Source organism: Giraffa tippelskirchi, chromosome 8 (genome assembly GCF_054371585.1).
Source record: "Giraffa tippelskirchi isolate mGirTip1 chromosome 8, T2T-mGirTip1v1.2.pri, whole genome shotgun sequence".
Taxonomy (NCBI): domain Eukaryota; kingdom Metazoa; phylum Chordata; class Mammalia; order Artiodactyla; family Giraffidae; genus Giraffa; species Giraffa tippelskirchi.
In genome coordinates, this window is record NC_137282.1 from 126,792,781 (window position 1) to 126,805,240 (window position 12,460).

The 12,460-nt window shown below is 48.4% G+C and overlaps 1 protein-coding gene and 1 non-coding gene across 3 annotated transcripts in view; both read left to right on the forward strand.

Moving 5' to 3' along the window:
• The first annotated feature begins 3,197 nt into the window (after positions 1-3,197).
• PNPLA1 (patatin like domain 1, omega-hydroxyceramide transacylase) overlaps positions 3,198-12,460 on the forward strand; it is an 83,302-nt gene continuing 74,039 nt past the window's right edge. The window contains exon 1 of one of the 2 annotated variants that reach the window (XM_081520236.1): positions 3,198-4,064. In XM_081520236.1, coding sequence (XP_081376362.1) covers positions 4,040-4,064 — 25 coding nt within the window. In that variant the 5' untranslated portion in view covers positions 3,198-4,039. Of the gene's footprint in view, positions 4,065-4,612; positions 4,696-12,460 lie in introns of those variants that run through there. The other variant, XM_081520240.1, reaches the window with a different exon arrangement.
• On the forward strand, positions 8,606-8,677 carry TRNAR-ACG (transfer RNA arginine (anticodon ACG)). The gene has a single exon. It is a non-coding gene; the product is annotated as a tRNA-Arg (tRNA).

Here is a 12,460-nt window from a genome sequence, read left to right on the forward strand (position 1 = left end):
GGAAGAGGTATGAGGATGGTTTCTGATGTTTTCCTCCCCAGCAGCACTGGCGTTTGGGAGTTGTGGAAGGTCCAGCCTGCCTCCCACACCTCAGCTGCCCTGTGACCACATTCCTTCAGGAGCATGTGCTCCGCATTCAGCGGGAGAAATGGCCCTTTGGACAAACCGGGCACCTGTTCACCAGCCTTGCAGAATTGGAAACTCTAGGCTGTTCCCACCTCCTTTGTCATTGTTGCTGTCCCCCCTTCTATAGAGGGCGAGCCAGGACTCAGAGAGGCAGAACATGATCCTGGTTACTTTTACAACTAGAAGGGAACCTTGAGCTTACCCAGTCTTCATTTTGCAGACAAGGAAACAGACCAGCAAAATTAAGACTTGTCCAAGATCAGCCAGCCAAGAAATGATGGCAGAATCCTGGGACAAGGATCTGGCTATGCTGGCCTGTTCTGTACCTCCTTCCCCTCTCTGTGGCTCTGGCTCCAACATTTCTGGAAAGCAATATCTTGAGCAGAAACAGGAGTATTCCCTGGGGCCAACTGCTCTGTTGTTGGGCCTAGGATAGTTTTTTCCTCTGGTTCTGCCTGGCTGCTTTGCTTGGCTGTGAGTTACGTGTCTCAGTGTGTGGCTGGAGGATACAAGAGTCACCTCCTCCACAGGGCTTTGGAAATTCTTATCATTGAAGTCACTAAAGTATAAAGGTTCTCACTCTGGTATAACATTAACAAAATATCTCTAATGTACTGATAGCCCTTGTATTACATGTTAGTGTGCAGGATGCTAACAACCTGATTTATAAACGTTGCAGACAGCTCTCAAAATGGTTCCAGAAGAATGAAACTATTAATTCAAGCCTTGAAAAATGGGGTTAAAAATACCTATACATAAATTTTTATTTTGAATTATAAAAGCAATTTAGGGAGAAATTACAAGCTCACCCTATAAAACATATGCAAATAAAAATGACCAGATGAGTAGGATTTTAGCAGAGGGGGATAAAAAGGAAGTCATTGTAAACAAATGAAGCAACTTAAACAAATGGTGGCCTCTGGGAGATATGGTGTGTATTCCAGCTCCAATAACTGCCATCCCCTTAGGGAGTGAGGCAGTGTGTTGGGATTAACAGCCTTGTCACTGACTTGCTGTGTGATCTCAGGCATCATGCTGGACCTCTCTGAACCTCTCTGAGACTGATATAATAGAGGACCCTGAAGCCACGGTGAGGCAGTAGTACATGGTAGGTGGCAGCAGCCGTTGAAAGATTTGAATAGGGAGGAAACTTGATTAAAACTTGGCAACTAATTAGACTGATGCTGCTGCTGCTGCTGCTAAGTTGCTTCAGTCGTGTCCGACTCTGTGTGACCCCAGAGACGGCCGCCCACCAGGCTCCCCCGTCCCTGGGATTCTCCAGGCAAGAGTACTGGAGTGGGTTGCCATTTCCTTCTCCAAGGCATGAAAGTGAAAAGTGAAAGTGAAGTCGCTCAGTCGTGTCCGACTCCTAGCGACCCCATGGACTGCAGCCCACCAGGCTCCTCCGTCCATAGGATTTTCCAGGCATGAGGACTGGAGTGGGGTGCCATTGCCTTCTCCATTAGACTGATAATCAGAGTCAAAAAGGAGTGTTATGCAGGGTCATGTTGTGGCTGGAGTGACCATCAGTGGGTTTGTGGGTGAGGAGGAAGGAAGAGTAGGTTTTGATGAGTTTATGTTGCCTATGGGACATCTGAGAAAAGCCCCCAGCAAACAAGTGGAACTGGACTTGGAGTTCCAGAGGAACATAGGAGAAGAAGACAGAAATGTGTGGCCACTGAAGCCCATCAGGGTAGTTAGGAGAATGGTCAAGGAGAGAGGGGGGAGGACAGAGCTAAGAAAAGCCCCTTGTATCTAGAGATGGGCTGGGGGACAGGTTGGAGGCAGTGCCTTCAGAGGGGTCCAGTCCCCAACGGGGGCCTCACGCGGACAGTGTTGAGCCCTAAGAGTCATCTAGCCACACACACCCCCCACCTCCCAAAAACTCATTTCACAGAGGCAGGTCAGGTGTGCTCAGCATCACAGAGCAGGAAAAGGCAGTGCTGGACCAGAACCTAGCGCTTTCTACTCTCTTCACACCCACGTGTTCAGAGCCCTTGAGGTGAGTAGAAATTTCCTTGATTTATTTTTATCAATGCTATGATTAAAATTCATAGCCTCAAATCTGAAATATGATACTAGGGCTTGTGTGGGCACTCTGACTAGGAAGAGAAAATCTCTCTTTCCTACAAGTTAAAAAATATTAAAAGCATTTGCCAAGACCATGGTCAGCTTGGTCACTTTCGTTAATGTCACGAGTGTGAATTTGCCTGTCAGGCTCTCCTGACCTGGCCAGGCTGTAAGCTTTGACTTTGAGAGAAGAGGGGGTAGGTGGTAGGACTGCTGGGCTCTGGGACAGGAATGTAGGGGGCCTTGTCTGCCCCTGGCTGTGCAGGCTGTCCACGGTGTCTGTAGGGCAAGGAGTGTGAACCTCTGGTCCTGCCAACTGCAACCAGTCTGGCCTTTACCAGGACAAGGGGAGGAGGTCTTTGGAGGAGGAAAATGGTTTCTCCAAAAGATGAAGAAGAAGTTTCTGCCTCACTCTATGGTGGGGAAGAGGGGCCCAAGAGATACGTGTTTGGGCCAGAGCTGGAGGGGGGCTCTGAGTTGACCTTGGCACTTGGGGGTTCCCTTCTGTTGTCCTTTCCTTTAAAGAGTGAAGAAAAGGAAAAAAAAAAAAAATATATATATATATATATTGCATGCTAACTATATATATTTTATTATTGTCTACAATTTTAATATTCTTAAGAGGGCCAGGACTCACAGGCTACATGATGTATAAAAAGGCAGTTGTCCTGAAAATTTCAGAAAAGTGGTGGTGGTTACTATTTCAAAGAACATGGTGTATCCTTTGCTTGGCTCACCTATAAGGCTGGTTGGAAGTGGTTTCAGTCTAACTCCCCTCACTTCTGAAGCAATGGCTGAGTTCCTTCCTCTCCCTTCCTTCTTTATATTGGCCCCTTTGAGGGGGCATAGAGATAGTTTGGAGAAGGCAATGGCACCCCACTCCAGTACTCTTGCCTGGAAAATCCCATGGACGGAGGAGCCTGGTAGGCTATACAGTCCATGGGTTCGCTAAGAGTCGGACACGACTGAGCGACTTCACTTCACTTTTCCCTTTCATGCACTGGAGAAGGAAATGGCAACCCACTCCAGTATTCTTGCCTGGAGAATCCCAGGGACGGCCGAGTCTGGTGGGCGGCCGTCTCTGGGGTCGCACAGAGTCGGACACGACTGAAGCGACTTAGCAGTAGCAGAGATAGTTTGGGATGTAACACTGATGGCTCCTGGTGGGCGAGAGTGCGGGTTAAATAGGGGCCCTGAGGAGAGTCTCCCCACCCATCCCAGCTTCACAGTCCAGAGGACCCAAGTACAGAACATTTCCTCCCAGAAAGTTCCTCATGTTCCATCGCAGTCAATATCTGCCCAGTCCCCCAGCCAAGGGTAACTGCTCTCCAGGACTCCACAACAGAGACCAGTGTTGCCTGTTCAAGAGCTTCGTAAAATGGGATCACGCAGCGTGTGGTCTTGTGTCCGTGTGCTCAGCATCATGGCTCTGGGCTCCATCCGTGTTATGCACGTAGCTGTACTTGTTTGGGGTAGTATTCTATCGCACAGAAACAGCACGCTGTGTTTATCCATTCTCCTGCTGGTAGACTTTGGGTTGTTTCCATGTTGAGCTGTCATAGTCACACTGCTATGAACATTCTCGAATATGTCTTTTGGTAGACACAGTGCTCATTTCTCTTCAGAAAATCCCCAGGAGTAGAATTGCTAGCTTTAGAAGGTTCTCCCAAACAGTTTTCCATTGGTTGGATGATGACTCTCCCACAGCCATGCAGGCGAATCTAGGTGCTCCACATCGTCACCAACACTTGTGTTCTCAGCCCATGACGTTGGCGCTAGACCTGCTTGCTGAACAGCTTCCGCCGAGTGCCATCATACAGCCTGGCTTCTTTCTTCCTTTGTGATGCCACCTTGCTTCCAAAGCACAGGTATGAACAGCTAAGGTGTTTGCAACCGCAGAACCCCTCACTGAGGGGATGGGAAAGGTGGGAGAGCTAATCCTGTCCTGTGTGGCACAGCCTTCTCTTAGCACCCATCTCTACTACGGTGCCACGCAGATCCCTGCACTGGCTCTTTGGGGAATAAGGACCTTCTTGGTTCAGAGTCACACAGTCCTCCCTGGCCCCCTCGTCCTGATCCCTGGCCACTGGGCTCAGGGGACCTGAGGCTCTCTCCTACAGACCCACACCACCGGTACTTCACCCCTCAGGCCTCCTGTGTACAAGCAGGGCAGAAGGCATCCCGGGCACACTGCATCCAAATCCTTCCTCCCCGCAATGGCTGATGCTTGAAGTTCCGTTAGCACTTCATGCCTTTACCTCTCAAGGCCGTGATCCTTGAGGACGCCTGTGACCCTGGTTTATCATGTGACCCATGATAAAGAATTGCGAGCAGATCTTGATGAGGCGGTAGGGAAAGGACACCGAGTCCTTGAGAGGGGAATGAAAGAGGGGATGAAAAGGGCCCGCTTGCTTTTGGCTGACCTTGCTGACACAGACACACACTTCAGAGCCAACCAGGATGGAGGAAGTGGCTTCAGAGGAATTGCTCAGATCACAGGTGACCAAAGGTCTGAGATAAGACCGCAGGGTCAGGGGAAGAGACTCGGGGAGGGAGCCTTGTTTGGAAACAGAGCTCTGGAAACCAAAGAGTGCAGAGCCGAATTGATGTGGGCAGTCATGGAGGCCAGCCCTGTTTTTAGGTGCAAGAGCGTGTTGGGGTGTAGGCCAAGCTGGGGGATGAGGACTCAGGCCTCCCTGGGCTGTTCGGCCGGGCTTCTGGCTCCGCTTGTGACTTGGGCACAGCCGCAAGGTTTCGGAAAGCTCTGGCCGCCGGAGCCCTGCCATTCATTCCTCCTCCTGCCCCTCTCCCTCCTCCCTTCCCTTCCTCCCTCCCCTCTGTCTCCTCTTTCTTCAAATTTTATTATTATTTATTATTTTTAACTCCAATCGACATATGTGATTCAAAATTTTAAATCTTCAGGAAAGTCTCCCTTCTTGTCCATAGCCTCCTAGTTCCCCTCCCAGAAGCAACCGATTTTACTGATTATATGTGTAACCTTCCAGTGGTAGTTTAATATTGGTGTATTCATACATGTGCACATGTGTGTGTGTATGTCTCCTCTTTCATGCAAATGGTAGCACACTGTTCACATTGGTCTAGGCCTTGTTATTTAAAACTTTATCTTTTTAAAAACTATTTATTTATGGCTGCTCTGGGTCTTCATTACTATGCACAGGCTTTCTCTAGTTGTGGCGAGCGGGGGCTGCTGTTTGTTGCGGTACGCCATAGCACACGCACACTTCAGTAGTTGTGGCACCCAGGCTCAGGTGCTGTGCAACATGTGGGATCTTCCCGGACCAGGAATCAAACCCGTGCCCCCTGCATTGGCAGGCAGATTCTTAACCACTTGGGACCACCAGGGAAGTCCCAAGTCTCATGCTTTAGAATTGTTTTTATTAAATATTAATTAGTTATAAAATAGTAGTTACACAATATGTATGTGTGTGCTCAGTCGCTCAGTCGTGTCCGACTCTGTGCGACCTCATGGACTGCAGCCCGCCAGGCTCCTCTGTCCATTGGATTCTCCAGGCAAGAATACTGGAGTGGGTTGTCATGTCCTTCTCCAGGATACAATATATATAAATAATTTTTTAAACCCATGATACAGTAAACCACCTGGTACCTACCTACCTCTCCTAGACAAGAAAGGAGGCTCTTTAAAATCCTCTTTGTGGCCCTTCTCACCTTCACCTTTTCTTCTCCTAAATACTATCCTGAATGTTATGCTTATCATGCCTTTTTTCCTTTATAGTCCTGCCAAATGTTTATGTCGTCATGCGATAAGTATTGTGAAGTGTCTTACCATTTGGGATTTTAAAGAGAAGGAAGGGTATTGCTTGCAATCTTCTACAGCTTGCTTGTATCCCAGCCATGATTAGATTAAGGGTCCTGAGGCTCAGTCATGTGATATCAGTCATTTTCACTCTGGTATGGAATTCCATCATACGAAAAGACCACAATTAATTTTTCATTGCACTTATTTAGGGACATTTGGGTTACTCCCAATTTTTTGCTACTAGAATCAGCACTGGTGTGAATGTTGTTAATTGTTTCTCCTGGTGTATATGTATGTTTAGAGGGTGGTTAGGGTAAGGATTTTTGTGGGCATTTGTAGGGGCCTAGGGAACACACATGGGGCTTCCCAGGGTAAAGCATTGGTAAAGCATTCTCATTGGTAAGGAATATGCTTGCAGTGCAGGAGATGCAGGAGACATGTGTTTGATCCCTGGATTAGGAAGATCCCCTGGAGGAGGGCATGGCAACACACTCCGGTATTCTTTCCTGGGAAATCCCAAGGACAAAGAAGCCTGGCAAGCTACAGTCCATAGGGTCGCAGAGTCAGACACGACCGAAGTGACTGAGCTGAGCTGAGGGAAAACACATTGTCAGCTTCAAATAGATAAAGGCACACTGTTTCCCAGAGTGGCTGTGTCAGTTCACATACTTGCCAGCTGATTGAGAGTTCCCTTTGCTTCACTCCCTTGCGGATGCTTGGAATTATCAGTTCTTAAAATTTTACAGATTGATACATAACTCATTCTGATTTAACTTTTTATTTCCCTGATTATGCACTTTGCATTTTTTTTTTTTTTTTTTACTTAAAATGTATTTTGACAACTGTTCCTTATCAGAGCGGCAAAGACTTCCTCCTTCTTTCTTGGACTGAAGAGTGAACCAGTTCCTTATTGACAGACGCTGGGTTGTCTCCATTGTTTTACAATCAGTTCTGCAATGAATAGCTTTGTATAGAGATGGTGCAGTGTGTCTGTCTGTGAGGGAGTCTGTGTGTAAGTTTCTTACACAGGAAACTTCTGAGGCATTTAGATGAAAATGGAAGATAGTTTTTGCTCCCCTCTGGCCCTCTTGTATGTCTGTTTCTGGCAAATTCTCTTGATTACCTGAGTTCCTGAGGTGGGAGCAGTGTCTGTCCTGTCTTGTCTCACTGATGCCCCTTTTCTCCAGGTGATAGTGTTTTATCTCCCCCCTCCTCTCGGAACCGGCCCAGAACCCGCTTGCTTGCTGCTCTACTCCACCCCTTCTCCACTACCCTCCCCAACACAGATTCCTTAGGGATTCCTACCCTGGCATCGCCTTCTAATGACCATCCCTGCCTCAAGAATTCCCTGCTGGCTCAGATGGTAAAGAGTCCGCCTCCAAGGCAGGAGACCCAGGTTCAATCCCTCGGCGGGAAATAGCCCCAGTGTACTTGCCTGGAGAATCCCGCGGACAGAGGAGCTTGGCGGGCTATGGTCCATGGGGTCTCCAAGAGTCGGATATGACTGAGTAGCTAACACTTTCACCAAGGAGAGGAAAAGAAAACTGACCACCACCCTTGCAGAATGGATAGCCTCAAAGGGGAGGAGGTGGCGGGTACATAAATCAACGAGGAAGTCTTAGGACAAATCCCAGCCCAGCACCTATTGGCTGTGCTGCCCCAGTAAGCCTAGGCCAAAAGAGGCCCATAAGACTCTTTACAAAAGGCCGACAGTACTCCTCTCTGGGGCTTGGGGTGGAGTGGGGTCTATGTTCACTTACCTGCAGGTCACAGCTTTCTCTGTTATCTAGGGAAGCTCATTCAGGGAAGCCATGATAATGACTGTGGTAAATGCAAGTTGAGGGTCTGAGAGCCTGAGAGCATCCAGAGAAAGGGGAAGGAAACATGTTGGTTCACAAGGAGCTTTTCCTTATTCTGCTATAAAGCCCACGTATGCTCTCTTTGGTAGGCGTTTCAGGACGTTTCTGAACTTGTGCAGCTATAAAGCCAACAGTGAACAGCCTTGACCTCAGGTCGTCCGGCATGAGCATGTACATCTGCTGGATGAGGCTCTAGAAGGGGAGACGCTGAGTGCACCAGGCACCATTCAATACGTCCTCCCCTGAATCTGCCCATCAACTCAACCATAAAGAGACTTCTCCCTTCCATAATTAGACTCCCCTAGCACTTTCTCCCATAGACTCTGGCTATCTGGGTATGTCCTGTCTTCTGGGTACTTTTTTGGGGGGAGTGGGTAGGCTGAATTCCAAACCTCTGTGCCCAGCACACAGTAGGTGGGGCACTCAACACAGGTGAACTGAATTACCATTCACTTCATGCAACATCTTATTTGGTCCTCAAAACAACCTTGTGTGGGCCTGGCGAAATGATCGCCCCCACTTTACAGGTGGGTAAGCTGAGATTCAGAGCCACCTTGTCTTGCCCTTGGCCGTACTTGGCCTTGGCCTCAGGCTGAGGAGAAATGGAAATCCAGGGCCCCTCACTCCCAGACTCACTTCCCCTGGGCCACACTCTGAGGTTGGAACCTTGTCACAGTCTTACTCTCTGGCTGTTTTTCCATACACAGAAATACGAATGGCCAGGGCCTTCCAAGCCTTATTTTCTCATTTGCCAACAAAGATTAGAAAAACTTCCCTGGTGGCTCAGATGGTAAAGCGTCTGCCTACGATGCAGGAGACCCAGGTTCAATCCCTGGGTTGGGAGTATCCTCTGGAGAAGGAAATGGCAACCCCACTCCAGTACTGTTGCCTGGAAAATCCCACGGATGGAGGAGCGTGGTAGGCTACAGTCCATGGGGTCGCGAAGAGTCGGACACGACTGAGCGACTTCACTTACTTTAAAGTTTAGAAAGATTATAAGAATATCTACCTAACATTTTTTGAGTTCTCAAACACTCTAGGGAACCTCTCTGCCTATACTTCTCAGAAGCTGAAGGAGCAGCTGACATTATTATCCCCTCACATGTGTACTAAGTTGCTTCCACTGTGTCTGACTCTGCGACCCCATGGACTGTAGCCCTCCAGGCTCCTCTGACCAGGGGATTTTCCAGGCAAGAATACTGGAATGGGCTACCATTTCCTACTCCAGCAGATCTTCCCAACCCAGGGATTGAACCAGCATCTTCTGTGTCTCTGGCAGGTGGGTTCTTTACCACTAGCGCCACCTGGGAGGCCCCATCCCCTTCATATCAGTTCAGTTCAGTCGCTCAGTCATGTCCAACTCTTTGCGACCCCATGAATTGCAGCACGCCAGGCTTCTCTGTCCATCACCAACTCCAGGAGTTTACCCAAACCCATGTCCATCGAGTCAGTGATGCCATCCAACCATCTCATCCTCTGTCGTCCCCTAATGAGGTTAAATGAGTGGTGGGTAGCAGAGCTGGGATTTAAACCCAAGTAGAACCCACTTTCTTAACTAGTCTATACCACTGGCTCTCAATCAGTGGATATTAATATATGACACTAATAAATTGTCATTATAATATTATTTTAAGACTCTGTTGAAATGATGGCTCTCTGCTTGGTATTTTAGGGATGATAGTCCAATGGTTAGGACTCTGAGCTTTCACTGCTGAGGGCCTGGGTTCAGTACCTAATTAGGGAACTAATGATCCCACAAGACAAGCGGTGAAAAACAAGCAAACAAAAGAGGAAGATCCTTCACCTATAAAACTAAACACCTTGGGACTTCCCTGGTGGTCCAGTGGCTAAGACTCCATGCTCCCAAGGCAGGGAACCTGGGTTCAGCCCCTGGTCAGGGAACTAGATCCCACATGTCACAGCTACAAGTTTGCATGCCACAACTAAAAGATCCTGCATGCTGCAAGTAAGACCTGGTGCAGCCAAATAAAATAAATATTGGAAAAAAAAAGCTAAATACCTTCCCACCAGTTAAGAGTTGCTTACTATTGCACAAGTAGAACTATATCCCTTAGGCTGACAGCTTTGATCTTCGATGAAACAAGATACTCCCAGGTCTTGCTCAACCTTTAAATGCTCAGGTCTGCTTTTCATGCCATGAACAGCTTCCTTCTCTATAGTTCTTACAGTAAAAGCAAAAGGGATTTCCCCCAAAAGTAACATTAAATCACACTATTAAATATGACTTTACAAACTCCTCCTCTCACCACCATCACTATTTTATGAATCATCTGAGGGTCTTAAGCTCCTGTTACTAAACCTGGATTTGGATCTGAAACCATTCACCTCAGAGCTTCCCAGGTGGCTCCGTGGTAAAAGAATCTGCCTGCCAAGGCAGGAGACGCGAGTTCAATTCCTGAGTCAGGAAGATCTCTTGGAGGAGGAAATGGCAACCCACTCCAGTATTATTGCCTGGAGAATCCCATGACAGGGGAACCTGGAAAGCTGACAGAGAAGCCTGGAGGGCTGTAGTCCATAGGTTTGCAAAGACTCAGACATGACTGAGCATACACGCATGCCATTCACTTCAGATTGGGACTTGAACCCACGTGTCAGGACTCCAACCCAGCCAAAACCCAGTTTGGGACTCAACCCACATGTCTGGGACTTGAACCCAGCCAAAATCCATGGTCTTCCAACTGAGACCACACACCTGGTTTCGGGACTTAATGAAGCTCAGGTTCTTGTCTCATTACAGGAAGAATTCAGTGAGAGACAAAGTGATAGGTAAGATTTAGAGAGACATACCCCACAGACAGTGAGGGGCCACCTCAGAAAGAAAGGGCCACCTCAAAACGTGCTGTGGTTAGCTTTTATGGGCTGGGTAATTTCATAGGCTAATGAGTGGGAGGATTATTCCAACCACTTTGGGAAAAAGGTGGAGATTTCCAGGAATTGGGCCCAGTTTTGGTCTTGGCACCTATTGGGTGTGCCATTTAGCTTGCTGATGTGTTACAACGAGCTTATACTGAGGATCAAAGTCTAGTGAAGTTGACTTGGACATATTCAGTTCTAATCAGTTTATGTTGTGTCCTCAGGCTACGTCATTCTTTGAAATGTTGTGTCCTGCCCCCTCCCCTCCTGTTTCAGGTCCACTCGCACAAACCTGGTGAAGGAATGTACAGTGTTTATTGCCGTCACTGACCAAGGAGAATGGGCAGCTCATACTCAAAAGACCCAAACTCCCCAGTGGCTTTCAGGGAGGGGTTTTTAAAGGCAACATTAGGGGTGTGGGTCGCAAGGTGCTTGATCAGCTCTTTTGTCTGTTGGTTAGTGGTGAGGTAATGGGGTAATGTTTCAGGAGTCAACATCATAAACCTTCTGGTCCCAACCAGCCTGAGATTCTGTGTGTGCTTATGGTCAGCAGTTTTCATCAGTGGTAGAGGGTGGGGTAGGTGGGAGGAGTGTCTGGTTTCTATAAAAACAATTTAGGAATGTGTGTCAGACATGGTTATCTATATCTTTCAGGGAACTGGGAGTTCAGTGACTGCTATGTAGCTGATTTATGGCCTAAATTGTTATGAGTTTCCCAGCCCAGCAGCTATTCTTTGTTTCTATGTGTTCACATTTCCTAATCATTAACTCTTGAGCCTGACTTCTGAGACTGAGGGGAGGCCTGAAGCAAAGTCATTTATTTAACAGAGATGGGGAACCCAGGAGGGGGAGCTTACACACCCAAAGGGTCCTAGAATGTCTCTCTCACCCCCACCCCACTGTCCTCTGTCCACCTCGTCTTGCCACTGTGGTCTGTGCTTTCACCATCCACTCACGCCATCCACTGTTGCTTTGGCCTCCCTCTTCCTTGGCCTGCTCTCTTGCAGTGACCTCGTCTTCCTGGCTCACTACTCAGCCCCACACTTAACCCTGAGGCCCCCTGAAGATCCCACATTCAAACCTCTCTTTAGCTCTTCAAGCCTTTACTCCCACGGGCCCCATAGTCCACCACCTTTCACCGCCCCCTTCAGATCCCTTCTCCCCTCCTTTCCCCACCTCGACTCCATGGTTATTACAACTCCTCTCTTGTCTACACCCTCCCCTCCCATACCTCAAACTTGCTAGATTGTATTCACCTGGCAAAACTCCAGCCCAGTCAAATCCAGCTCCACCTGCTCCGCAGTATATTTTCCTGTTTACTTGGCTCGCCTCTGTCTGCCCAGAAGAATGTCGGCCCCAGGAGGGCAGGGACTGTGTCTTCCTCATCTGCTCTGTCCCAGCCTCAAGACAGTGCCTGGTGTACCCTGGAGGCAGTTAGTGAAAGTGCCTGTCTGTTGCATGGATTTCTTTCAGAGGTTGGAGAGGGATCTGAGAGCTCGTTTATGGTGGGGCTTCCCTGGTGGCTCGGACAGTCAAGAATCCGCCTGCAATGTGGGAGACCTGGGTTCGATCCCTGGATTGGGAAGATCCCCTGGAGAAGGGAAAGGCTACCCACTCCAGTATTCTTGCCTGGAGAATCCTATGGACAGAGGAGCCTGGTGGACTACAGTCCACGGGGTTGCAAAGAGCCTGGACACAACCGAGCGACTAAGCACACGGGAAAAGTGGAGGCTGGAAGTCACAGTGTGACGAG